This window comes from Grus americana, chromosome 3 (assembly GCF_028858705.1).
Source record: "Grus americana isolate bGruAme1 chromosome 3, bGruAme1.mat, whole genome shotgun sequence".
NCBI lineage: Eukaryota > Metazoa > Chordata > Aves > Gruiformes > Gruidae > Grus > Grus americana.
The window spans coordinates 113,901,968-113,929,715 of record NC_072854.1 but is presented as its reverse complement, the minus strand read 5'-3'; the positions used below and the strand labels follow the sequence as shown (position 1 = coordinate 113,929,715).

The window sequence follows — 27,748 nt, the reverse complement described above, 5'->3', positions numbered from 1 at the left end:
TGTAGCAGGTGTCCAAAAAAATCACTCTCAGCTGTGCAGATGATCTGTCTCTCTACTTGCTTGCACAGATGAAGGAAAAGTATTCACAAGCATTTATATAAAATACATATTCATTGTATGTTTTGCTTGTTGGTTGTGTGGAAATGGTTCAGTTCACTCCATTCCCCATTCAGACACGATTTGTGAAATAAAGTTGTCATTCATTCTCAACCTGGATTTGGTTCCCTGGCAATTCATTGTGAAGATCATGGTCAAATATTTAAGCTGTAGCAGTGTCTTTTCATCAAACAGGTGAAGTATTTGACAGTGCAATCAATCTTCAAAAGGTGTAGGCTTTAGCTTTAAGTAACTAGGTGAAGAGAACTCAAACTTTGTTTTGTGTATACCACTAGAAGGAAGCAAAGATGTTGGTATAGACACTGTTCCCCATGGAGACATTTAGATTCCTAAAATCCTCACACTCATTCCCAGAACTAAATCCCTCAAAGCTTCTTAAGCTTAAATTGTGATAATGCTGTATTTGTTATACTTTCTTGCTTCCTCATGCACATTTCAGGAAGAAACATCTATGAGATTTTAGTCTGCTGAAAATCACATCTGCCATGCACTTCACATACCTCTTCTGCTAAGAGGATGAAGTTAACTTTCAAAGAGACTTGGTAGAATTCACATAGATTGTTTTCTGATTTGACTGATTTTTGACTGGTTCTGTTAAAAAGCTGGTCTATAAGGGGAATGTCAACGGCTACAGACCAATTCTAAGAAAATTTTTCTTGCATCAAGAGCCACCAAAAAAAACAGGTGACAAGTTTGCAGTAGTGTGGCAGGTCCCAACAGTTTTGATAGTTGCTTTTAGTAACATGCTGCTTCCCAATCAACAGAGAAGAATATGGAAAAAATAGGCAAAGCCATACCTTCAAGAAATTATATTCTAATAACAAGCAAAGAAGGGGTTCTTCAAAGCTTACTTAGCCCTGCTGAACCAAACCAAGCACCTCAGAACACAGTTGCTCATACCTCACGCCCACCACTGTGGTCCCAGGAAGGGGAGGCCTACATAGCTTCAGCTCTCCCCCCCTACTGAGACAGCTAGACCCCCTCAAGTTGCCACCATTATTCCAACATGTGTAGCTCTGTGCCTACACTCCCACTGCTTTCTCCTCTACCTGTTTGCTGACTGGTTTATATGTCAGCCACTTAGGTAAGTTTTTATACATACATATACCTATGTAATCTTACAGCACACGTCATCTCACTAAAAAAACAGGAAATTAGGTAGATACAGCAAAACCACTCTCCAGCCTTTGAAGAAGTCATGAGTCGCCTGTGTGGTACTTGTGGCAGGAGATGCTCAGCATGGACTCTGCATCTAAGTGAGAGAAGGTCACCAGAAACAAAAAACATAGAATTATCCACTTAAATTGTCTTGCTTCAACAGACTACTCGAAGAAAAAGAAAAGGGGGATGGAGGGGTGGGTAGGGGTTTGCCTCAGTATTTTTCAGATGAGTTTCATGAAATATTTTAGGTACTGGAAACATATTGCAGCTTCTTATGCCTCAAAATTGCAGGATCCATCCTGATTGGAGAGTTATAAGTACACCAAAATACTCAGTAAGGAAAAACCTAAGTAAGGCTTTATTGAATGAGATCATTTACACAGAGTAATTCATTAGAAGCAATGATTTTGAGTTCCTGAAACAGGTTGAGATTCTGTGTGTGAATAAACCATTCCTTCACCTGCAAAGATTGGGTGGCATTTAAGCCTATAAAAAGCATGATTGTTTTCTAACAAAACATGGCAAGAGGCAGATCAAGGCCAGACATGTTTTTTAAGACCACCAGAGGTCTGAGAGCCCTGTGTTGCTCAGGAGCCCTGGAACACAAACCTTAAAATTCTGAAATGTAAACTAGCAAAGCAGGCTGCTGGAGGACTTAAGGCCTGGGCATCAGCTGTCAGTAGGATTGCCATTGCAGGAGAGAGCTGCTGTTCTATCAGCCAAAACAGGAGGAATAAGAGATCACATTGATCAGACCTTGTGTGATGTCTGCTTCAATGAACTACTTGGAGAAGAAAAAACTATAAAAAAAAAAAGGAGAGCTAAAGGTCTCAATAAGGGGTATCCATCATATCCCTTCACACCAACACTGAGGCTTTGTGCTTGCTCTGCCACCCAATCCTCACCCTCACCTACCCCCTCAGGCCTCTTTGAGCACTCCTGGATCCTGTCTGGCATGTCCTGCCAAGGCTGCCCAGAGACTTTGCAGGTCCTCATTGTCCTTGCAATGCCTATAGCAAGTCCTAGTGACGATTGTCTTTCAGACAGGTTTGATACTCCAAACCATCTGGGCTCAGGCATGTTCCAGAGGATCCTTTTCTTTCTGGCCACGTTTTTGTGCATGTTGTATAAAATAAAGCGAGGAGGTCCCTAAAGTGGGGGCCATCTCCCTCATTTAATCTGCTTATTAAAAGCATTTGTCCAATTTTTCTGATTTTGCAGCCTCTGCCAGCCATCTGCCCCACTGCTTCCTCCATAAGGGAAAGTTTACACACTGTCTTCCTTTCTTGCTGTCTGGCTGAGATGGAGTTAATTTTCCCCACAGCAGCCCTCACAGTGCTGTGTATTGGTAGCTAGCAAGGTGTTGATAACACACCAGTGTTTTGGCTGCTACCAAGCAGTGCCAGCACACATCAAGGCTGTCTCTCCAACATTTCTCCCCCCCCTCACCAGTAGGCTGGGGGTGGGCAAGATCTTGGGAGGGGACAAAGACAGGACAGCTGACCCAAACTGACCAAAGGGATATTCCATACCATATGATGTCTGCTCAGCAATAAGAAGCTGAGAGATAGGGGGAGGAATGGGGCGGGGGGCAGGGATTTGGTTTTTTACAATGTTTGTCTTCCAGAGCAACCACTACACATACTGAAGCCCTGCTTTCCCAGGAAGTGGCCGGGCATCGCCTGCTGATGGGAAGTAGAGAATAATCTTTTGCTTTTTGCTTTGCTTCCACGCGTGTCCTTTTGCTTTTGCTACATTAAACTGCCTTTATCTTGACCCATGAGTTTGGGGTTCTTTTTTTTCCCCATCTTATGTTTCTCCCCTCCCTGCCCTGCTGAGGAGAGGGAGAGGAGTGACAGAGTGGCTTGGTGGACACCTGGCATCCAGCTGAGGTTAAACCACCACACTTGCACTTGGTGTCCCCAGTCTGTGTCCCTTGGATTCAGGGCAGGTGTTTATTCCTTTCCTCCCTGCAGAGCTCTCCCATTTCCTCCTGCCTGCCAGCCAGCTGCAAAGACAAAAAAAGAAAAAAACAAACCATCATGCTCCCAGCCAGAATGATCTGCACCAATGGTGCAGATGCCATCATTATTCCAACGTAGCTGGCTCATGTAGCCTTGTGACCACACTCAGTGCTGCCCAGGGCATCCCATTCCTACCCTAGGGCTGGGACACCAGCTGCTGCAGTTGGGGAGAGCAAAGCAGCAATGACTGAATGTGATCCCCGTTGCAGCTGTGAGAAGGCTGGCTGGAGGCTCTGGACCAGAGCTGAGCCATATGGGTCAGGTGCATGGGGCCAGGAAAAGGCAGTCCTACCTCCTGCTCCAGACCCTGCACCAAAGCCCCATGCATGGGAACAGCTGTGGAAGGGCAAGCACCATATATAGGGCCTGGCCAAAAAGGGCACTTCTTCCACAGGTCACTGGTCCACAGCACTGCCACACTGCTCCTTTTCTTTTCCTCATGTTTCATGTCTTTGGCCTTAGCTTCCAGAGTTGTGTGGTTTTGCTGGGTATCCAAGTGAGCATGTTAAAAAGAAGTAAAAACTCCATATTATGGAGAGGGGAATGACTCACTTCCATGGACTCCAGACTAAAAAAAAAAGGAGAAAAAAAAGGAAGCCAAATGGCTTGGGAAATCTTATTATTTTAGGTCATTTTTGTTACCTTGGCATATCCATTCTCTTTTTGAGACAATGGAAGTAGTTCGCCCTGTGATTTGACTCGCTCTTGTCTTGGGATTTGTCTCACATCTCCATCTGTAAGACATTTCTCAGCCCCGCTGTTTGCCAGTAGCTGGCATGTCCTGGCTTGCCCTGGCCGCCAGCTTCCCTCGTGCCTGCTGCTGCAGCCAGCTCATGTGGGTGGGGGACAAGCTGACTTACTGTGCAAATAAAGGGGATGAGAGGCTGCCCAGCTGGATGAGTACAGGTCTTCCTTATTACCCTCAGATGTAAGCTAGTGCCACCCACTACCACCCAGGGACTTGCCCTGCACACTCAGCTTGTGTACAGACAGCTCTGCTCAAAATGCCTCAGGGCTGCCCACATCTCCTGAAAACCTCCCATGTGGCTCCCATCAGCCACCAAGTAACCCCTGGTCACAGGGTTCAGCCGCACCTGGGCCATTCACAGCTGTCTTCACTTGTCAGCAGGAAGGAGGGAGGGAAGAAAGAGGAGCAGGAAGAAGGCAGGCAGACAGATGAACAAATAAGCAAACAAACAAGGCTGCATTTGGCAGTGGCTTCCAGCAGCTAGAGCCAGAGCAGCTGACAGTCACGGTGGGAGAGGCTCACAATGTCCTCTACAACTTCCACCGCCTCTTTGCCCAGTGGCCTGGCTGTCCTTACAACTTTCCCAGATGTGCTCTTCATTCCTGAAATTGTGAGTGCTGTTTTTTTTCCTTGGGGAAGGCAGATGCTGTTTGTGGGGCATCCAGCACGCTTCATGCTGCAGGTGTCTGAGGGGTGAGACTTGACACAAAGTGTGCAATTCAGTAGCCATGCCAGGTCCCTGAGCCACAAGGGTCTGGGAGCAGCCCCTGATGCCTAGCCTGCCCTCAGAAAAAACCACAAGCCTTGAGCTGGGGCTCTGAAGCTCTCCTTTAGTCTGCAGGGGATTTTTGGGGTGCCTTTGAAAACCTTTTGTAATTTCCTGCCTAACAAACTTGAAGGAGTTGCTAGTGAGTTTAAACTAGGTTGCCAAATTAAGTCAATTAATTAATTGGAAGATGATTTTAACAGCTAATACAGGCAGAGGATAAACTGCTTGCTTAAAGCAGAGGGTAAAGGCTAGTTGATGTAATTGTTCGCAGTAGCAGAGAGCCTAGGCTGTCAAAGCTGTACAGCTCAGTTGAAACATTCCTGAGCTGGAGGTGCAGACTGCTGGACCTGGGAGCATGGCAACAGTGGGTGAACAAAGGATGAACAAACACCTTGTAACTTCTTCCCATATTTTAATTTCATTGAGCAGGAAATCATAATCTTAATGGATTTAGCACAGGTGATTAAAAGCAGTTGCTGTGAGCACTGACTAAATGATGGAAAGGTTCAACTAGAACCTTTTTCATGTGTCCTCTGCTCCCACCTGTGAAACCTGCTCTTCTCACAACAGTTTGAGGGGCTTTTTCCAAAGCCTGAGCACTTTGATCCAGCATTGACAGGTTTGGCTGAGTGTTGTAGGATGGCACTCAGATTATCTCATGCTAAAAACCTTCGACTTTGCCATCTGGGACCAAATCCTTTCCTGTCACCCAACTCAGTCTGCACTCCTGTGATTTACAACATTTACTTCATTCTCCTAGTGGTAGCAATCAAGCAAAGAGGAATTGGGTTAAAGCAACCGTTACTGATATGTGGAGAAAGGCTTTGCTTTAGCTCCTCCAAATATGCTCTGGGGACTTGGTCTCTGTGCCCAGGCCCTGAAAGCCAAGTCCAGGTTTCCTGCAGCTGCATGAAGGATGGTGCAAAGTCCCTGTGGAGGTTCTGGCTGGGCAGACGTTTGCGAGCCACCCCTGCCACTGCGTTGTGTTAGTCCTGGCGCTGAGCATGCTGTTGGCCTCGGCATGCTTACAGTACCGACTCTGCCTTGAGCTGTTTGTTTGTAATTACTGATTACAGGGGATTTGGTAAGGCATCTTGCTTAATGAGACAAAACCAAGCACCTCATCCTTTGGTTTGGGTAAGATCTGGAAATATGCATCCTAAAGGTTTTAGGAACCATCCGGAGAAGAGGAATGCTGCCTAACTGGATTTCTCCATCTCTGGAGTTGTATGTCTCTAGGTTGTGCAGTTGTATTATCTCTGCTGTGTACAAAGGAGGTGGCTGCCTTGAATCACAGCATTCAGAAGGATAAAGAGTTTTTCAGTCCTTAGTTGAAGCTGAGGTTACCTGCAGTGGGTTAATATGGTAACTACAAAAAAAAAAAAAAAAACAAAAAAAAAAAAAAAACAAAAAAAACCCCCAGCATTTCAAATGCTAACACAGTTGTGAAAATGCCACAAGGTCCTGTCTGCCAGCTCAGATGATTGCCACATGTGGATGTGTTAGGAGTTACCATTTTTATTCTGTGAGGTTGGGTTTAATTCTTGTAATCTATTTTATCTGAAGAGATTTCTGCATATATGGATATCCAGGCCTATGTGGAAAAGCTGAAACAAGCTGAAAACAGATATGTTTGCTTTGCTTTGTAAAAGGCTATTTAAAAGAGAAGTTTTTCTTAGACTGCTGTCCTCAACCTGCTGTGGGTTGTTACTGAAAGCCTCTTGACTCTTTCCTCATTTTTATGAGTCTGCTGAACAGCACCATAAAACCAAAGTCAATAATCAAACCATGTCAAACATACTTGCCTGAGTCAGAAGTCACATCCTAAAGAAAGGAGAGATGGGGAGTGGTAAGAAATGAGAAGTGATACTTCTTCCCCCAACCTCTTATCTCACCCCAATTGTGTTGGATTTTAATGGAGCAACTATAAGGTTTTCTCCAGAATCTTTACCTGCAACACACTCATGTTGTCACCACATGAGTTACTACAGGGACTGTATTAGTCTTCAGGTGTCAGTCTTTGGTCATTACAAGAGGCACCAAAACAGCAGCATTTTGGAAGACCTATTTTCACCCAGATATTTGCAAGGTCGCAACTACATCAATGTAATGTATGAATTTGCACAATGGAACCAATGAACTTTCCTACAAATGTGGGGTGACACAAATACTGTGACACTTTCTGAATATCATAAATCAGAAACGTTTTTTTCACTTGCAAAATGCTTCCAAGGAAATGGAAATGCCGTGATTTTATGAGTTGGCACTTGGATGCTGGCAAAGGCTGGCCTGGGGTACACTAGCAATCAGACTGATCTTAGAGTCAGTGAGGCTCTCTTACCTCTGGAGATTTGCCTGCAAAATCAATACCAACTGGTGATGAGGGATAGGTCCCTGCAGCAGCACTGGTCTCCACACAGTGCGAGTTAGCTGAGGAGCTCCTCATCGTAGGATTCTGCATAGACTAAACTTTGCATAGGTTCAAGAAACAACTGGACTGGTTTGTAGCAGAGAAAAGCTACTGAATGCATTTTAGTGCAAAGACACCACTTGCAGCTCAGACACTCTGCAGCATTGGACATCGTACTCTCATCCTCTTGTGTAGGAATCTGCCAGTGGAGAAAGGATGGAGTCTAGATATAGTTGTTCTTGTGTTCCCCACCCCACCAGAAAACCCAAGGCAAACTCCCAAGGCTGGTTGAGAAGGATGGGGTCCCATCTGCTACCTGACGAGCAGTTGGGACCTTGCACAGCTCCACTGTAGCCAGCAAAGGATGACCCAAATAGCTGGAGCAGTAATACAAGCCCCACTTCCCAGGAGGAGCTGGGAGCCTCAACCTTATTTCCCGTACTCGGAGAGTAAAACTGGCCATATTACCTCTCTTCAACCTCCTTTCAGGGTGACATTTCCACATGACCTTCATTCGGGCCATTTCTGTGGCCATCATGATGCCACATGTCTGTGCTGTTTGTGCAGGTGAGCTGGGTTTGACACCACTCCTTACAAGGCTGTGCCACACTGGGTGTGAAGCAAACGTGCCCTTCTGAAATAAGCCTCCCTGTTCGTCGAAACCAGCCTTCAGAAATGTCTGAACCAGCCTCCTGAGTACGCTGATGTGGGGAGGGCATGAATGGCACTGACACCAGGAGGCAGGGCTATAGCGAGGCTTTTTTTGGATCAAGATCAGATGCAGATGCTCCCAGCTAAATATCCAGTTTCAAAGGCATCCCTGGGCTGTTGCCATGTGCAGCACTAATGCCAGAGGCACGCATGGCTTTTGCCTCTGCTCTGGATAAGCCAATTTATCCCATGCTCACCCTCTCTCCCACTTTCACTTGCAGATCTTTGGAGGCCTTGTCTGGATCCTGGTGGCATCCTCGAAGGTCCTGTTACCCATCCTGCAAGGCTGGGTGATGTTTGTCTCTGTGTTCTGCTTCATCATGTCCATCACCCTCCTGTGCCTTTACGTCTGTGGGGCGCATGGGGGCAGCAGCTCCTGGGTCACCTTGGTAAGTGGATGTGACAAACCTCACGGCCTCTCACCTCCCTGGTATCACTGGTAGACAATTGTCTCCTTTGCTGCTACTGCACTCCAAATCGCAGGCTGGGGCTTGCTTGTGTGGGTTCCTTCTTTTTTTTTCCCCCTCATTGCAGTGTGCTCCCTCCTTGTAAATGACTGTGTGATCCTTGTTTCTTAGGATGTCATCTGCCAGGAGACAGCAGCCGTGCTCTACCTCAGTGCTGCTGTGTTGGAAGCCTACTTCACCTTGTGGTCTGCCAACCATATGATAATGTCCGTCTATCAGGAGAACACTGCTGCTGTGGTGAGTGCCTGGCAAGTAGGGGCAGGAAGGTGAGGAGGTGACTGTGGAGTGGCCTCAAGGGCAAATCTTTAATTGCACCAACCATTCAGTGAGGAGGAGAGAAACTAGTTCTAGTCCTACTGCACATGAATGTCTCCAAACATGATAGTCAATAGAAATATAATGCATCACAAAGTGTTTGCTCAGTACAGGAACTCATACCATATAATAAAAAGTTAACTGGCTGATGTTTTTCCATTGTAGGTATTTGCATTCTTAGCTACCCTGGTGTACGTGATCCATAAGGTGTATTCACTCCTGCGATGGAAATCATCCTAAGAGCCTCCCCTTGCAAGTGTGTCTTCTGGTCACCCCATGAACATGAAAGTTATTCAATGACTGCAGTTTCCAGGCTGGGTTTGGTGTTTGGTTTTTAATGTATATACTATAAACAAGCAGCTTTTTATGTGGGACCATAGCAATGAAGACAAAGACCCTGCCAGAGAAAGCTATATCCTGGCACAACCTGTTTCCCTTCAGTCTCTTCTGGGTTGGGTACAGTTTGATGCTGGTAATTTGGGCCCAAATAGAAAACCATCCAGCTTTAAAAAGAATAATATAGTTGGCTCAAAGTGCTAAAATCTCCTTGAACCACACCTTAATGCCTCCAGGTTTGTTATTGTTCAGGCTTCTCCTGATAGCAATCAGCAGTAAGGGGCATGAGTATGAAAACAGGTCATTTTAATTGCCACCCCTCCATGTAAGCCTGTTTCCCTCTCTAAACCTGCTGTGCCAAAAGAACATTTTCATGCAGTTTCTGGAAGTGCCATCTCTGACTTGTGATGAGAAATGGGGACAATATTTAACTCGCCTCAGGGGCAATATGAGTTATTGCAACCCCTGAAGGGTATTGCTGAATTATGCAGCACAACCATAATGCTAGGAATTACCACTGTCATTAATCCCCCTACAAAATACAACTTAGAAGGAGCACGATAGACCATAGGAAAATTATATGCATGATTAGAATAACATCTTAAATAAGCAGAGGCAATCAATTCTTGTCTTTGGTGCATGGCTGCTCTCATATACACCAGCACTGTATCACTAATGAAGATGGGTTTGCTGTGATTTTGCAAATATACAAGAGTCATTGGTGGTATTTTCCCTTTGCCTGCACACAGGTACACAGCCCTGTACAGACTCAGGAGCATTGCGCTGTAACAGGCCCATGCCTAAGGAGGAGGCATAGACTTGGGCATGAATGAGAGGGCTTTTCTGGCAAGGGGAGCCTGTGGGGCTCTGTAGTCAGGGCCAGGGGCTAAACCAACTCAGGTTAATATCACCGATGATGTTCATCTGAATGCTTAAATTACTCCAGAGTGTTAACTTGAGTGACTGTTCTGGTTTTGGCTGGGATAGAGTTAATTTTCTTCATAGTAGCTAGTATGGGAATGTGTTTTGGATTTGTGCTGAAAACAATGTTGATAATTCAGGGATGTTTTCATTACTGCTGAGCAGTGCTTACATAGAGGCAAGACCTTTTCTGCCCCTCGCACCACCCCACCAGCAAGTAGGCTGGGGATGCACAAGGAGTTGGGAGGGGACACAGCCAGGACAGCTGACCCCAACTGACCAAAGAGATATTTCATACCATATGACATCATGCTCAGCATGTAAAGCTGAGTGAAGAAGGAAGAGGGAATGTTTGGGGTGATGGCATTTGTCTTCCCAAGTAACTGTTACACATGATGGAGCCCTGCTTTCCTGGAGATGGCTGAGCACCTGCCTGATGATGGGAAGTGGTGAATGAACTCCTTGTTTTGCTTTGCTTGCGTGGCTTTTGGTATACTTATTAAACTATACTTATATCAATCCACAAGTTTGCTCACTTTCGCCCTTCTGATCCTCTTCCCCCATCCTGCTAGGGGCGAGGGGGTGTGAGTTAGCGGCTGTGTGGGGCTTAGTTGCTGGCTGGGGTGAATCCATCACAGTGAGTTAATTTAAATGGGGTTTAGACCCAAGAAGGGGTATTTTCACATGTTAGAGGTGCCTAATAAACTGTTGTACCAAATTAGCCCTTCCAGCTTGTGTGGCAAAAAATGCTTCCATTTTGAGTCTGAAGTTCCTGGGTAATAATGACTGGAGAACAGAAGGGAAATAAAAGTTGACTTGGAGGCACCTCTGTTGCTTCAGATCTAGGGGGGACTTTTGAGCTGGACCATGGGTTTGAGTTGAAGCTTTTTAATTGCAATGTCAGGAAACCATTTGTTATTTTTTCTTGTTATTTCCTTGCTGAAAACCAGCCTGACCTGTTTTGCTTGTGTTAGTGTGACAAAAGCGAGCTGATTGCAACAGAAGTGGAAAAAGAAACCCCTTTTTAGAGCAGGGAGGGAACTCACAGCCACTTTGGACAATGGTGCTTGGTTCTGAAGGTTTAACATGCACCTGTTGAAACTAGTTTCAACATCACATCATCACAGGGGGTGTGTGTGTGTGTGTGACATGGCGTTTGGTGTCCAGATTCTGCTTCCGTTAATGCCCCTGAATTTAGCATTAAAACACGAACATGCCTTTCTGTTTGGGTCTATTTACACAGGCAGACATTTGTGGTCATACCCTAGACCCTGGGATGCAGTATCTCTACCCATCTTCTGCACGCAGGTGTGGCCAGCACCTCTGCACCAAGCAATGCTGTCTGTTCCCTCTTATCCACATCCCTATGCCTTGTGGCCATCAAAGTTGCAGCATATGTCTTGGCAGGGGTCCCATCTCTCCTCCCCAGTTCTTTCTGTCTTGCTTTGCCCTTTGCTTCTCCCTTCCCTACCAGGCACCAGTTTACGCTAGTCTTCACTAGTTCACTCACTAGTTCATCTCTTTCTGTTCCCTTGCTTGCCCCACTGGGTCTGATGAGATACACACACACACACACACACACCCCCCCCCCAGCCCAGCATTAGCATAACCTTGCTGTGAACTAGCACTGGAAAAAAACAGCTGGGTGCTGCTGGCATGGGAGTGCTCATCAGCCCCAGTGCAGCGGGGGAGCGGGCTGAGACAAGGTTGTGGACATGGCATTGGGAGGGAGGCCCTGTGGCCCCAGTCTTTGCCTGGGGAGGACTGGACAGACGGGCCACCACAGGGCATCCAAATGAACTAAAACAAAGCAGTGCTGCAACTTTGAAACGCTCCCAGTGTGCCCCCAACTTCAATCCCACACAGCTGAACAGCTTGCACGTGACTGTGACCCCATTTGGCACAGGACTACTAGGACCCAACACAGTACAGACAGAGTGATGTGTGGCTTTGCTGCACCACACTGCTGAATTGCACCTGTCAGGTGCCAGGTGAGTTGCAGCAATATGCATGTTCCCTGCATGGTGGAAAGATGACGGGAAAAAAAGAAAATTAAATAAAGCACCCTGAGGTCTCCATTAGCCCATGATGGCCAGCCCTCCTATCATCTCAATACAGCCATGAAGACCCACATGCCCTGGAAGCTGGGCAGCCCAAGGTAGCTGCCTGGAAAATGGCACATCTCGATGCTTCTGAAGGGAAAGATGCTTCCCAGAGCTCAGAGAATCTCCCAGAACCTACAAACCATCTACCGTATGTGCACCAGGTCTCGTCCCCACAGAGAGCCCTGAAGATAGTATTGGCCTGAGAATTTGCTGTCACTCCACTGGAAATGTTGGGCATGATGAACATGCAGGCTTGATCCTTCTCCCATGTCTGGGGTTAATTGTGTATTAGCATGGTTAATTGTGTAGTAGCATGGCTCCCCGGAATGTGAGATGGCTGAGTGCTGCTTGCGCAGGGTTGGCCCTTGCAGTCTGTTGAGCACACGGCACCTGCAGCCTTGCCTGCAGAGCTGCTCCCAGCCTGGCCCACTATATGGGGCTGCTCCATCCCAGGTTCTGCCTTTGCTCAGATATTTCCAGATATGCCCCCCCACCCCCCCCCCCCCCCGACTGGCACCTCATCTCCCACAGCATCCTCCTCATGACATTTAATTCATCCTCTCCATCCCTGGGATTCCCTTGCAGATGTAGCAGGCCATTTAAAAAGCCACAAATCAGCCCTTTTTTCAGAGTCCTTACAAGTTCCATTCACACTATTAAAACCAGTGGGCCTGTTGCATCCCTGCAGCCACCACCAGATTTCAAATAGTAGTGTAACTGGAGTTTCCATCTCTGCTCTTCTCCTCCAGCTTCCTCAGCAAAACAAGGAGGTCTGCAGGCATCTACTCTGGAGAGCAGGCAATTAGACTTTAGTTAAACTATCCACTTGAAGGCAGGCAAAACCTCAGCTCCTGTGATAAAAACAAGATTACAGACCTATCATTCATTAACTATGCCCAGATTGTAATCTTGGTTGCTCTTGCTTAATTAAATAGCTTCTTAACCACAATGATGTTAGCTGTTCCCCAAATATTTCTATTGGATACCTTGCCTCCAGCAATGCAATGAGTTAGAAGCACTTCCATTTTCTCATGAATTGCAGAAGAATTTGCTTTGTCTGAAAGCAACTTAATAGAAAATTATGGCTAGCTCCACAGAAAATGTGGGAGTTTCTGATGTTTCTCATTTTACAGTCCACTTTATCTGTGAGTGATGAGCAAACTGTATGCTGGGTAAAGCACAGAATCATAGAATCATAGAACGGTTTGGGTTGGAAGGGACCTTAAAGATCATCTAGTTCCAAGCCCCCTGCTGCAGGCAGGGACACCCTCCACTAGACCACGTTGCCCAAAGCCTCATCCAACCTGGCCTTAAACAATTCCAGGGATGGGGCCTCCACAACCTCTCTGGGCAACCTGTTCCAGTGCCTCACCACCCTCACAGTAAAGAATTTCTTCCTAACATCTAATCTAAATCGACCCTCCTTCAGCTTAAACCCATTACCCCTTCTCCTGTCACTACACTCCCTGATAAACAGTCCCTCTCCATCTTTCCTGTAGGCCCCCTTCAAGTACTGGTAAGCCGCAATTAGATCTCCCTGGAGCCGCCTTTTCTCCAGGCTGAACAACCCCAACTCTCTCAGCCTGTCCTCACAGGAGAGGTGCTCCAGCCCTCCAATCAGCTTTGTGGCCCTCCTCTGGACTTGCTCCAACAGCTCCATGTCTCTCCTGTACTGGGGCCCCCAGAGCTGGATGCAGTACTCCAGGTGGGGTCTCACCAGAGCAGAGTAGAGGGCCAGGATCACCTCCCTCGACCTGCTGGTCACACCTCTTTTGATGCAGCCCAGGACACAGTTGGCTTTCTGAGCTGCAAGCGCACACTGCTGGCTCATGTTGAGCTTCTCATCAATCAATACCCGCAAGTCCTTCTCCTCAGGGCTGCTTTCAATCCATTCCTCGCCCAGCCTATAGTCGTGCTTGGGATTGCGCCGAGCCACGTGCAGGACCTTGCACTTGGCCTTGTTGCACTTCATGAGGTTCGCACGGGCCCACCTCTCCAGCCTGTCAAGGTCCCTCTGGATGGCATCCCTTCCCTCCAGCGTGTGGACTGCACCACACAGCTTGGTGTCATCAGCAAACTTGCTGAGGGTGCACTCGATCCCACTGTCCATGTCGCCGACAAAGATGTTAAACAGTGCCGGTCCCAGTACCGACCCCTGAGGAACGCCATTCGTCACTGTTCTCCACTTTGACATTGAGCCGTTGACTACAACTCTTTGAGTGCGACCTTCCAGCCAATTCCTTATCCACTGAATGGTCCATCCATTGAACCCGTGTCTTTCCAATTTAGACACAAGGATGTCGTGCGGGACAGTGTCAAATGCCTTGCACAAGTCCAGGTAGATGACGTCAGTTGCCCTTCCCTTATCCACCAATGCTGTAACCCCATCATAGAAGGCCATCTATATACATCTATACAACCATCTATATTATTATACAATAATATATATAATATGAACAAACTTGCGTAAACCCACAAAAGGTTAGTTCTATGGAGGGATTAAAGCTCCACGTGGGTCTGTGGCAGACTCCAGTCCATGGCTGACTCAGCCTGCCTTCCCCCTCTCATGGTGATGGACCCAGCTATGGTCCATTCCCCACCTCTGATCTTCACACCCAGACCATGGCCCCTCCTGCTCCTCACTCTCCCTTATGCTAACAGAATCAAGCACTGAAACCCCATTTGCTTTGAGGACAGGGATGGAAACACCTTTTTCCTGATTGATGGAAGTGCTCAAACATGAGTTATTGTCCTGTGGGTCTGAGAAGAGCCCTAAACCTCCTCCAGAGAGCAGAGGCAAGCCAGAGGAGTCCTGAAGACCCTCACAGGAGCAGATGCAAGTGTAGCTCATGTGCGGACCTTGGGGAAAGAGGGAGATTGGTGGTTACTACAATATTTTCTTTAAGTTCTGAAAAGACAAATGACATTCACCCTACCACTTCCTTACCTTGCAGCTCCTCATTTTTACTAGCACGCAAGGTGGACCTGCAAGGCTTGTGTGGGTTCTCTTGGAGGGACCAGCTAGAGATCAGTCAGACACTTCCCAGTGCTTTGGCTGATGGAGGAAAGATCCACCGAGAACCATGTGTTGTTTCACCCTGCACTGGCAGCGAGAACAGAAATTACTGAGTAACCAAGAAGGGTTCATGGGAGATGCCTGTTTGCAGACCTCTACTACTCAGCAGACAGGCTGGGACCCTTGTGCTGAGTGATGGCCTATGCACCTCAGGAGCTGGGAAAATGTGGTGTGAGATCTGTTTGGGTCGGACAAGGAACAGCGTTCAGGGCAGGTCAGCAGGGGAGAGCTGGACTTTACAACTTGCTCTGCATTGGGTGCTGCTAGCAAAGGACCTGTCCCTACAGCTTGTCTGTCTTCAACCCTTCCCTGCCCAATCCTGCCATCTCATCCCACTACGCAGATGGGGCATTGCTGGAGACCTTGACATCACCCACATCCCCAGTTTTTGTGCAGCAGTGGCCTGGCATGATCTTCTGTGGCACCATCACCATTCTGAGGCCAGAATATGGGGGGCTTTTCCAAATGTGGAAATGCAACAACAGAGTTCGACGAAGGAGCAGGACATCTCCAAGCGTATAGGCAATCACCTGCTACTGACACGCACCTTATTCCTGATTCTGAGAAGAGAGAAAATGCTGGCATGATCCATTTGCTTACCCCAACAGAGGGAAGCAAATGACAAATAGCTGATCCAGACAGTCACTTCAGGCTCTCTCTACTACCCAGGCTGAGGCTGTTTTGTGTCAGTGGCAGAGCCAACTCACTTCAGCTGTTTCTGCAGGGACAGAGGAAAATTGATGGTCATCTAAATGCAGCAAGATTTGATTCCTTTAGCCCAGGTTTATTCATTCTTCATTTTGCTCAATAGTAAGGTGCAAGCTAAATGTGAGCACTTTCTCGAACAGTAGCTTGATATGCTGCTCACAAGGAAGTTTGCAAACTGAACACTTTGCATCCTATGGAAGGTGGATTTAGACTGAGCCAGCAAACAGGAATAAAGCCTACAGCCAACTGCTCAGCGGGCATGGCCTTTGAATTAGAATTTTCACCACCAGAGAGAAAATTCAATTAAATTCACCATGTCTGCTTGTATATACGCGACTGTGTCTTTAGAAACCTGCACTGAAATCAATGCAAAGTATTGCTCCTAAATGTCTTTAACATCAGAACTTCAAATGTAAATTCCCAGGCTGGTCTTGAAGTAAAACAGGTGGTACAAGCACCTTTTGGCATATGGAGAAATGCCAGGACAAGCACTCACTGACTGGGAGGCACACAGGTTAACTCTTGAATTATTTTACAGCCCGGATTGCTCTAATACTGTGATAAAACATTGTTCAGGTTCAGTTCCACTGTCACTTTCGCCATGCCCAAGACAAAAACATGGAGTTGCTAGGTAGGCATTGTGTCCTAGCATGCGGATGCAGAGTGTGTTTATCTTCTGGTGGGACTTGGGTGATGGATCCTCCAACCAATGAGCTAATCTAGCATCTGGCACATACCTCTGTGTGCTTCAGTTGGAGATCCACTATGTGAAGGGGTTTACTCCATCTCCTGTCAGAGGCTGGTGTGTATCATGGACTTTCTCTTTTTCTTTAATACTCTGACAGCTGTAGCACTTTCTGGGTAGGGTCCGAGACTCTACTGTGCTCTGTACCAAATTGGCAGAAAATGAAGTTAGGTCTTATCCACACATGCAGATGCTAGTACTGTAAAAAAGGCTGGATTGCAGGTTTTGGACTGGACTTCCAATGCCAGACAAAACACTGCAATATCCCACAGGAGACTGTAGGGTAGCTGTCCTCAGATATTTGGGCAGAACTCCCCCACTTGCATGAATAGTGTTTGCACAACTCCAGCTGTTGCCCACCATCACCTTGCCCCACTTCCCCCCTACCAAAAGACACACAACTTCTGCTTTCTGATTTCACAGTTCCCCCGCCATAATCAGTGACACAAGGGAGGGAGATGGAGAGTGCACACATGAATTCCCACTACTGCTGCTTGTTTGAAGATCTCCCAGACATTGACAGTTTGCAAAAAAGACCCCAACAAACCCACACTGAACTCATTCTGAGGATTCTTTATTGCTTTCACAATCTTATCTTTTCAGTAGTTTCCCAAGAGCTTGTGAAAGAAACACGAGATCTGTTGATTAAACATCATCTTCAGGAATCGAGTAAATGCATGCTTGAAGTGAAAGTCATGTTCACTGGCTGGTTCTGTCTGAACATCCCTAGTTGAACAGTGGACAGAAGAATTGTGGGAAAGCAGTGTTACTGAATGGTAGCAATGGGAGTACCAATGTGAATGGCAGCAGAGAGCTAGTGGTGCCCTCTGCTGAAATGTAAGCCTAGACAACCTGTCCAGTTGGGCTGGCCTTTCCCAGTTGCATCTCTGAGCAGAACAGACAGAGGGACTGAAGCTTTTACCATACTGTCCGTCTGACATTCGCCCAGGGAGACTTCTTCATTCCCTGAGCTTCTTTCACCTCACTCCACTCCAGCTTTGTGTCTGGAACGTCATCTTCAGGCTCGGGATCCTCGCGGACAGTCCCCTCAGGCAGTGCCACGACGATGGGCAGAGGGCCCTGCTCCTCCCGGAACTCCACTACATAGAGACTCTTCTGGTTTGCTAACTGTTGGTGAGTCTCCTGGGAGTAGGAAAGAGAAAAGATAATCAAAACAATGATGCACAATGTTGGTTTACTTCAGGTCAAACTCTACAAGGTATATGGGGCAGGAAAAACAAAAGTAATTTACTAATAAACAATTTGAACACTGTGTAAATTAAATGACTCATCAGGCTCATCCTCATGGGTTTCAAATTAGCTAACTGCATGAGCAGCAGGAATTCAAGTAGCTAGACTGCAGATATACTGGCATTACAATGTCATCCTAGAGGAATTTGCTTCTGGAAAGGATTGGCCAGAAAAGGCACATCCTGCTAATAAAGATGGATGTTGACATGTTAGTAACATGCAGTAATATTTTTATGTCTTTATGCAGATATAAATTTCGCTTTGACAACAGTAAAGTGCTTCTTACTGCCCTGACAGGTAATATTAGCTAATATAATGATATAAACTTAACATGACTTTCAACTATACCTCTTCCTCGCATACAAGTTGTTTTGTTAACACTCAGATTTCACAGAATAAATGTCTACTGGGAACAGGAAATTTCTCCCATTCAGGGCAGTTAAGAAAATATATCAAGTGCACATCTCTCAAAGCAATAATCTACACATCAGGCCCTTCTTCTACTTTTCTATTCATTCTGTGGAAGACTTCTCGGAGACAATGCATTGAAAATATATGACAGACTTCCTCAAGTCTGATTAACCTCAGATACTGATGAGTATCTGTATCGGGTCTGGCTGAGATGGAGTTAGCTCTCCCCACAGCAGCCCTCATGGTGCTGTGCTGTGTATTGGTAGCTAGCAAACTGTTGATAACACACCAGTGTTTTGGCTACTACTGAGCAGTGCCAGCACACATCAAGGCTGTCTCTCCAACATTTCTTTCCCCCCGAGCAGCAGGCTGGGGGTAAGATCTTGGGAGGGGACACAGCCAGGACAGCTGATCCAAACTGACCAAAGGGATATTCCATACCATAGGATGTCTGCTCAGCAATAAGAAACTGAGAGATAGGGGGAGGAACAGGGTGGGAGCATTCGTTTTTTACAATGTTTGTCTTCTGGAGTAAGGAGCATGCATACTGAAGCCCTGCTGCCCAGGAGGTGGCCGGACATCGCCTGCTGATGGGAAGTAGAGAATAATCTTTTGCTTTTTGCTTTGCTTCCGTGCGTGGCCTTTTGCTTTAGCTACATTAAACTGCCTTTATCTTGACCTATAAGTTTGGGGTTGTTTTTCCATCTTACCTTCTCCCCTCCCTGCCTTGCTGAGGAGGGAAGTGATAGAGTGGCTTGGTGGACACTTGGCGTCCAGCCGAGGGTAAACCACCACACTATCTCATTAGGCAAAAAGGATCATCACCCCTCCCCTCACAAGGCTAAACTGAAAAAGTTGGCTAGGATGGGGTGACAGATTTGACAACTATAGCTTTGCAGAGTTTTATTGGGAATGTAAACATCTGAATCCTGGCAGCTAACGAGACTCTACAACCAAATGAAAGAACCAGGAATTTCCAAAGGACTGACTCAGGATCCTAAGGCTGGTGTTCCAAGGAAGTCAGATGAAATGCTGCATGTTGGATCTTCCCATCAGCTTCAGGCAGCTGGCTCAGACAGAGCCACCTCCATTGTGAGCACTTTCAATTTGAGGAAATGATACCACCTCCCTGACTTATTTCAGAGGTCTTAATTACACTCACAATAGAAGCAGCTGTGACATTCAATCCTTAGGCAATGAAAACTTGGAGTGCAGACAAACAAGCAGCAGCAACCAAAGCCTGGCCATAACTTTTTCTCCCTGTGATTTTTCAAATGTCACCAAAAATACTACAAATGAAAGCCCAGCAACTCAGATGTCCCTGGAGGCACTTGGCTGAGGAACAGGCAGTTACACGCAGCTGTTTCTGACTGGATAACTTCATACAACTGCTGAGGAATTCTTCACGTGCTGATTTTGTTTACTCTTTCGAAAATGACTGCATTTTAAGCCTAGAATATAAACTGTTTGACCACAAACTATTACAATATCAATCTCATTCTGTCCCCTGACCTAATGTATAGAACCACTGAGACGGCAATCTACCTGTTGTGTCAAGCCCTTAAAGAGAGCTCTGGTAACGTTAATCAAGTTTTTGGATCCAGAAACCTTGGCATACATGTCTTTAATGCCAATTAGTTTGCAGATGGTGATGATAGCTCGGTGGCAACGAAGGCCATACCCTGGGGAAAAAAAAAATAGCAAATTAGCATTATGTGATTATTTGTAAGCATACACCTTAGCTAACGAAGAAGAGACAACTAAGACCTCCTCTTAGTTATTTTTGTTACCTAGCATGTTAGAACACATTGTATCTTAAAAATGGCAAAACCATTCTGGGAAGACCACTCTTCCCAGTGTTTGTAGCCATGCTAACATAAAGATCATGGGGTTTTTATAGTAAATATACCTTACCTAACATATTGCAAAACAAATGAAAATGTCACCACCTATAAAGTCAAAACATAAAACCATAAAAAATGCAACTTGGAGAATTGTTTTATACCACATGTTTGGGTAGTATTACTTAGAAGTACCATTGGCAGCTTTAGAATAACTTTCCACAAACATACACCATCATCCTGGGAACATTCACCAAACAAAAGGCAATTTCTTTCTCCCACTCAGCAGAAAAATAACACTCTAGTCCTTCCCCAAACAAAAAGGAGAAAGGAGGAGAAAGGAGGAGAAAGGAGGAGAAAGGAGGAGAAAGGAGGAGAAAGGAGGAGAAAGGAGGAGAGAAAGAGAGAAAGAGAGAAAGAGAGAAAGAGAGAAAGAGAGAAAGAGAGAAAAGAAAAAAAGAAAAAAGAAAAAAGAAAAAAAAAGAAAAAAAGAAAAAAGAAAAAAGAAAAAAGAAAAAAGAAAAAAGAAAAAAGAAAAAAGAAAAAAGAAAAAAGAAAAAAGAAAAAAGAAAAAAAAAGAAAAAAGAAAAAAAGAAAAAAGAAAAAAGAAAAAAGAAAAAAGAAAAAAGAAAAAAGAAAAAAGAAAAAAGAAAAAAGAAAAAAGAAGAAAAATAAAAAGAAAAAAAGAAAAAGAAAAGAAAAAGAAGAAGCAGCAGCAGCCAAGCAAGGCAACTAGTTTACTTAAAAGAGTATTAAAAAGAAGCCATTACAAGGCCAGAGGATCTAAATGTAACTGAATCCTGATGAAGACTGTCTCTTCTAAAAAGCGATACCTACACAGCTTCAAAACTGCTTCCTTTGCAATTTCAGGTGACCAACTGCCAGCTTCCTGTCCTTGAGGTCTCAAGCACAATCTTCCCCAAATTGACAAATTGTGCTGCACTTCCCCTTATTAATTCACACTAGGAACTAATTTACACTACTTATCAATACGGCTAGCAGAGTAGTCTCATGACTACTGCAATTGTAAAGTCAAGTCAGAGATGAAGACTAAGAGCTGTCCACACCCCAAAAGGTAGCATATTCTGCAGCACAAATGAGCAATACCCCCGGTGGTTTCCATGCAGCTTGGTATGTGCTAGAAGGAGGAGTGATCTGCAATGGTGGCAGACATGAAGTCCAGAGCCTGCTTCAAGTTAAATCTTGTTCTGTAGTACATCCACAAGTCATTTAATTGTTCTAAAATTATATTCAGCTCCCACTGCTGCTATGAATCCTTCCATTACATTATAACACAAAAGCCTGTCAGGGACTAAGGTAAAGCCAGCAAGAGCTTTATCTATACCATCCCTAAAAACTCAATTTTGCATAGACATATAATGTTATGGCTTGTTTTCAGGTCATGAGCACATAATGAAGTCTCTCTCTCTCACACATACTCAATTAATTTACCAAATTTTACACACGGATCTATCATTACACTTCTTAATAAGGCCAACAATGCCTGCTGGCCAGAGCACATTGGACATAAGCACAATTTTTTCTAAGAAAATATCCACCTGTTTCAGGAAACGCACAATCTAGTTCTATCAGTTATAAAACAGGGAAAATAAGTGGAAAAGTGTTTCCTGGGTTTTGGAGGACACTTGCATATACGTGAATGTGTTGAGTAACTGAAAAGGCTGGGGAGATATAAAAGGTAACACACTGGCCAAAACTGGCAGCAACAAGCTACCAAGGCTAAGATGCTAATGTGACAGAACTGAACTTGTATTCTGACACAGTTCTGCATGATACTCTCACAAATAAACCAGGGAAATAAGAACCAGGCAAAATCATCATTAAAGTATGTATCCCCATTACCAGCAGTCTGCTGTCAAGCCAAGAGCATTTTCCAGATAGGATCCTGCGGTGGATTTGTTTTGGCTTTAATACCTGCAAGTATCTTCACTGATGACTTGGATGGGGGAACAGAGACTGAAAAAAATGGGTTGAGGATATCATCTTGGGAAAGGCTGCAAGCGTACTAGAGGACAGAAGGAGAAGTCAATGTAGGTCTGACAAACTGGAGACACAGTTTGAAACCAAAACACTGAAATTCAACAGACAGATACAGAGTGCTTTGCTAAGAAATCAAAAGCACAAGTACAAAATAGAGGAGACTGACTAAAAAGCAACAGGAAAAGGATCTAGGGATTATAATGGACACAAACCCCCTTCCCCAGAGATCAACAGACTTATCCTGCTGCAGCACATTTGAAGCCTAGAACAAAATGCATACTGTGTAAGTGTTTCCAAGCATCATTAATCGATGGTGTTCATATGTGTTAAATGTTGCTCAATGGTGTTAACAGCTTTAAGAGGCCTAGACTCCATCTGCAGTGTGGACACAGGCACAGTCCAGTTGAACAGCAAACGCAATCTCTGAAGAAGGCAAAGAATGGAAGCTAGCGATTTCTGGCACGAAGAGGAGGGCTCCAGCTTGCCACTATGAAATAGGTTCACTGCCCTCAAGGCTGAGGAAGAGCCAGATGTGCTTTCAAGCCAAGCATCTGGGCAACATGACCCTGAACAATGCAAGACCCCTGGGAGGAAGCAGTGACATAGTAATGGACAACTCCCTGCTGTGGGGAAGAGGCACCCATCTGCTGACCTGACCTGTCATCTAAAGAAGTTTGCTGCTTGCCAGAGGCCTGGATCCCAGATGTTGTGGAGAGATGGCTGAAGCTTGTCCAACCTTCTATTACCCCTTACTGTTCTTTCACAAGGGCACCAATGAAACTGCCAGGAGCAAGCTGGAAAGTATCAAAAGTGACTACAGAGCTAGCTCTGGGGGAGATAGTCAGAGGCATGGGGACCCCAGGTATTGTTCTCCTCAACTCTGCCGAGAAAGGGCAAGGGTGTAATGAGGACAGCGCTGATAATGCAGGTCAACAATTACTTGCACAGGTGGTGTCAATAAGAGTTTTGGTTTCTATGACAATGGGACCTTGTGTGAAGATCAGTGTGTTCTTGGGAGAGGTGGGATCCACCTTGCTAAGCAGGGCAAAGATATCTTTGCCAGTAGGATGGCTGACCTGGCGAGGATGGCTTTAAACTAGGAACGACAAGGCAGGGAGAGTTATTAGCATCCCTCTGAGGGGGTGACAGATAGCGTTGATGAACAAAGGGTCTGGAGTGATGTGAACAAAACAGAAAGCAAAAATCACTAAAGCAGGGCTTGAGTGGGGTCACCTCCAGCACTGGCATGTAAGCAAGGAAGTGCCTGCAAGGCACTGTTGTGGAAAAGTGTTTTCTGGGAAAATCAGCATGCTAAGCTGTCTCTCTGAAATGCCTGTACACTAAAGCATGCAGCATGGAGAATAAACATGAGGAATTAAGAGATCTCTGTGCAGTTGCATGTCTATGGTCTTGTTGAAATCATGAAGATGTGGTGGGTGGCTAACATGAATGGAGTTCTACAGTGGAGGGATACAGTATCTTTAGAAAGGACAGAGTGGGAAGACAAAGAGGTGGAGTTGCCCTTTATGTGAGAAAATAGCTGGAGTATGCGGAGATCTATTCTGCTCTGGGGATGGATGATGAGCCAAGTGAGAGCATATGAGTAAGGATTAAAAAGTAGACCAACGTGGATGAATTGTAGGGCATATGGATTCACCAGGGGTATGTCACACTTGACCACCTATATAACCTTCTATGATGAAACGGAAAGCTGTGAATATTATCAGTCTTGACTTCAGTAAGGCTTTTCACACTATCTCGCATAAGATCCTCAAAGAGAAGCTGATGAAGTATGGGCTGGATGAGCAGTGAGGTGAATAGAAAACGGGCTGAACAGCCAGGCCCAGAGAGTGGTAATCAATGGCGTGAACTCTAGAGACCAGTATCTAGTGGTGTACCGCAGGGGTCAATACAGGGCTCAATCATGTTCAACGTCTTCATTAATGATCTGGATGGTGGGACAAGTTTGCTGATGATATAAAACTGGGAGGAGTGGCTGATAAACCAAAGGGTCAAGGTGCCATCCAGAGGGACTTTGACAGGCTGGAGAAATGGGTTGACAGGAACCTCATGAAGTCCAACAATGGCAAAGTGCAAAGTCCTGCACCCAGGGAGGAACTGCATGCACCAATACATCCGGGGGGTTGAACAGCTGGAAAGCAGTCAGTCACCAAAGAGTGCAGCTCTGGTGCCGGCCCGACCCGCAGCAGAGCGGCAGATCTAGGCACACAGGAGGTTTTTCCTGACTTTCCAGAGGCAGGGAAACACCAGGGATGCAGAAGAGACCTGCCACGAGCCAGCTGTTCTCACAGGAACCACTGATGAGACGTGGGCATTGCCAAAGCAACGGTGCCCACCCCTGCCACCTATAAAAAAGCAGCCTAGGGAGCGCTAGCGACCAGGAGTGCGGTGCGTCAGCCAGGGCGTGGCGCGGCAGTTCGCACAGGCAGGGCGTGCGGGTAGGGCCTAGTCAGTCTACCTGCTCAAGAGGGGAGTCCACTCATGGTCATCACTCTCTCACAGAAGGAGTTAAGCCATGGCACCCACCAGGCAGAAAGCCCTAAGCTCTGTGCTCACCAGAAGGCATGTGGCAACACAGACAGCTGCCACAGAAGCATGCAGCCACCCAGCTCTCAGGCTGCAGGGAGTGCCTGAGCTTGGCACTGGCAGGGGAAGGCACTAGTGAGATTGGCTGCCTGAGGTGTGACCAGGTGGACGATCTGCTCAGCCTGGTGGCAGAATTACATGAAGAAGTGGAGAGGTTAAGGAGCATCAGAGAGGCTGAGAGACAGAATGGTGGAGCCAAGCTCTGCCCTCCCTGAGACAGAAACAGGGGCAGCTAACAGACCAAAACCAAAGTGAAGGGGAGCCTGTATCCTCCCCTTGCCAGGCAGAAGGCCGCAGCCTCAAAGAGGGGAGTGAATAGAAACAATTCCATGCTTGGCGTGGCAGGTGAACCTTCTCCTCCTCACCCACTTTGCCATCCCATGTACCCCTGTGCAACATGTATGAGGCTCTGGCTGTGGAAGGCCACTTGAATGAGGATATGGATGACAGTCAAGCTACTCCAGAGGTAGCACCTAGGCCCAAAAGGCCCATGCCTTGGGTCGTGACCACCCCAACAAAGAAGAAAAGGAGAGTTATAGTTGTAGGGGACTCCCATCTGAAGGGTACAGAGGGCCCGATATGCAGGGCAAACCCTCCTCTCAGAGAAGTCCGCTGCCTCCCCGGGGCCCACGTTAAGGACATCGCTAGGAAACTCCCCAGCCTGGTACGCCCCTCTGACTATTACCCACTGCTGGTCCTCCATGTGGGTGGGGATGAAGCAGAGACACGTACCACGAATGCGATCAAAAGGGACTTCAGGCTCCTGGGACAGTCACTGAAGGATTCGGGAGCACAGGTAGTATTCTCCTCCCTCCTTCCAGCTGAGGGCAGCAAAGTTGGGAGGAACAGGCGGGCACAGTCCATAAATGCATGGCTCCGTGGCTGGTGTCAACGCCCCAACTTTGGCTTCTTTGACAATGGAACAGCCTACACGGCACCAGGACTGATGAACCCTGATGGGATTCACCTCTCTCAAAGGGAGAAGAGGATCTTTGCCCAGGAACTAGCAGGGCTCATCAACAGAGCTTTAAACTAGGCTCGAAGGGGGAGGGGGATAACATCAGGCTTGCCAGCGACATGTTGTGGGACGACGTGCCCAGGTTGGAGGGACGGGGTGCTGGTGAGGGCCCTCGGCCTACTGCTCAGAGACGTGCTGAACGCACTACAGCATGCTCAAAGCCTAGAGGACATGAGCCAGGGGCTCCGGATGCAACAGGAACCAACAGGGTAACACTGGGAAAATACATCAAAAGAATTCCAGCCACTCCAGCCAATAAGTCAGCCTCATCAGAGGCACAACTGAAATGCCTCTACGTGAATGCACGGAGCATGGGGAATAAACAAGAGGAGCTGGAGACGTGTGTGTGCCTGCAAGGCTATGACCTTACTGGCATTACAGAGACGTGGTGGGATAGCTCCTATGACTGGAGTATTAGGATGGAAGGGTACAGGCTCTTTAGGAAGGACAGGCAGGGCAGACGAGGAGGGGGCGTTGCCCTCTACATCAATGACCAGCTGGAGTGCATGGAGCTCCACCTGGGGATGGATGAGGAGCTGACTGAGAGCCTATGGGTCAGGATTAAAGGGAGGGCTGGGGCAGGGGACATCACAGCAGGGGTCTGCTACAGGCCACCTGACCAGGGGGACCGAGCAGATGAAGCCCTCTATAGGCAGACAGGAGCAGCCTCACACTCACAAGCCCAGGTCCTTATGGGGGACTTCAACCACCCTGACATCTGTTGGAGGGACAACACAGCAGAGCGCAAGCAATCCAGGAAGTTCCTGGAATGTGTCGATGACAACCTTCTCCTCCAGGTGACAGAGGAGCCCACGAGGAGAGGTGCCATGCTGGACCTTATTCTCACCAATAAGGAGGGCCTGGTAGGGGATGTACAAGGCCCTGATAACAAGTAAATGTCGCAAACACCCATCTTGACATGGACAGGGATGGGCTGATGATGACCAGGGAGTGTTGAACAAGGACGGAGCCTGTGGATAACGTCTTGTGAGACCACTCCTCTATTCCTGAAACACATAAACAATGACCATCTGTGCCCTGTGCACCATGTGACAGATCACCACTGAGTTGGACAGCCCTGAAGGAGGGGGGCAGTGAGTCCCCCAGGACCCCCACAACCCACCAACTCAGTTCTAGAACACTTCTGAACGTTCCTGAGCACATACTGCGCCTGCTCAGTGATGACAGACCCCTGCCTATGGGGCGGGCACATCGGGTTATAAAAAGTGGAAACATAAGTTTTCAGGGTGCGCCCACCAGCTGAAGACTACAACTACGAGCAGAGACCATCGCTGGATCCAAGGCTGGTGATATCTTTTTTCTCTCTCTCTTTTCTTTCTCTCTTTTTTTTCCTCTCTATCACTCTTTGTCTCTAACTTAACTGTCAGCACATTAAGGTAATATTGTCACACATTTTGCTAAACCCTTACCTTTCATAGTTCTGCTAAATTTTGAGCATTATGACCTTTGCCAAGCCTCTATCTTTTGTAGTTCCACTGAGTTTTAAGTAAATTTATGATTGGTTTGAACCTCTAAAGTAATTGTCATTACTTCCGATTACCACGTAGAGAATTAAAAAGTTAACCTCACCCTCACCCCCTGAGTGGGACGGGACATTAAACTGGCGTAGTCGGCAGGATTCTCTGTAAGAAGCGGTAAAGAGGTTCCATAAAATGGATATCAGCCAGAGTGCTGAAGAAAGGAGAACTGATATTCAGTTGAAGCCGAAATCTCCGGCAGTAGGTCATGGCAACCCGGGATAAGCCTGATCTTGACTGCTCCCCACCGTTGGATTTGTCGAAGAGCTATAAAGCTTGCCCAATCCCTAAAGGGCATAGCTGGGCTGAGGGACACTGGCAGTACCCAACAACTGTAGCGGAACAGATAAGAGACTTGGCAAAAGAAAATAAGTTTAGGCCTGGGAAGGGAAAGGCTGTGGTTTGTGGTGTCTTGGGAGCCGCATTGATAGCGGCCCAGAAGAACAAATACGTTGTCACACAAGCTGA

General features: G+C 46.6%; 2 protein-coding genes across 2 annotated transcripts in view; one reads left to right on the top strand and one right to left on the bottom strand.

Annotated features, from left to right (window-relative positions):
- The first annotated feature begins 4,479 nt into the window (after nucleotides 1–4,479).
- On the top strand, nucleotides 4,480–10,353 carry MAL (mal, T cell differentiation protein). The gene is made up of 4 exons (XM_054821622.1): nucleotides 4,480–4,660; nucleotides 8,162–8,329; nucleotides 8,519–8,644; nucleotides 8,888–10,353. The coding sequence occupies exons 1-4, from the start codon at nucleotides 4,574–4,576 to the stop codon at nucleotides 8,960–8,962; spliced, it is 456 nt and encodes a 151-aa protein (XP_054677597.1). The 5' UTR covers nucleotides 4,480–4,573; the 3' UTR covers nucleotides 8,963–10,353.
- A 6,818-nt stretch (nucleotides 10,354–17,171) lies between these two features.
- MRPS5 (mitochondrial ribosomal protein S5) overlaps nucleotides 17,172–27,748 on the bottom strand; it is a 59,861-nt gene continuing 49,284 nt past the window's right edge. Inside the window, exons 10-11 of the mRNA XM_054819961.1 lie at nucleotides 19,821–19,957; nucleotides 17,172–17,756 (exon numbers count right to left, since the gene is read on the bottom strand). Coding sequence (XP_054675936.1) covers nucleotides 17,532–17,756; nucleotides 19,821–19,957 — 362 coding nt within the window. The 3' untranslated portion in view covers nucleotides 17,172–17,531. The remainder of the gene's footprint in view (nucleotides 17,757–19,820; nucleotides 19,958–27,748) is intronic.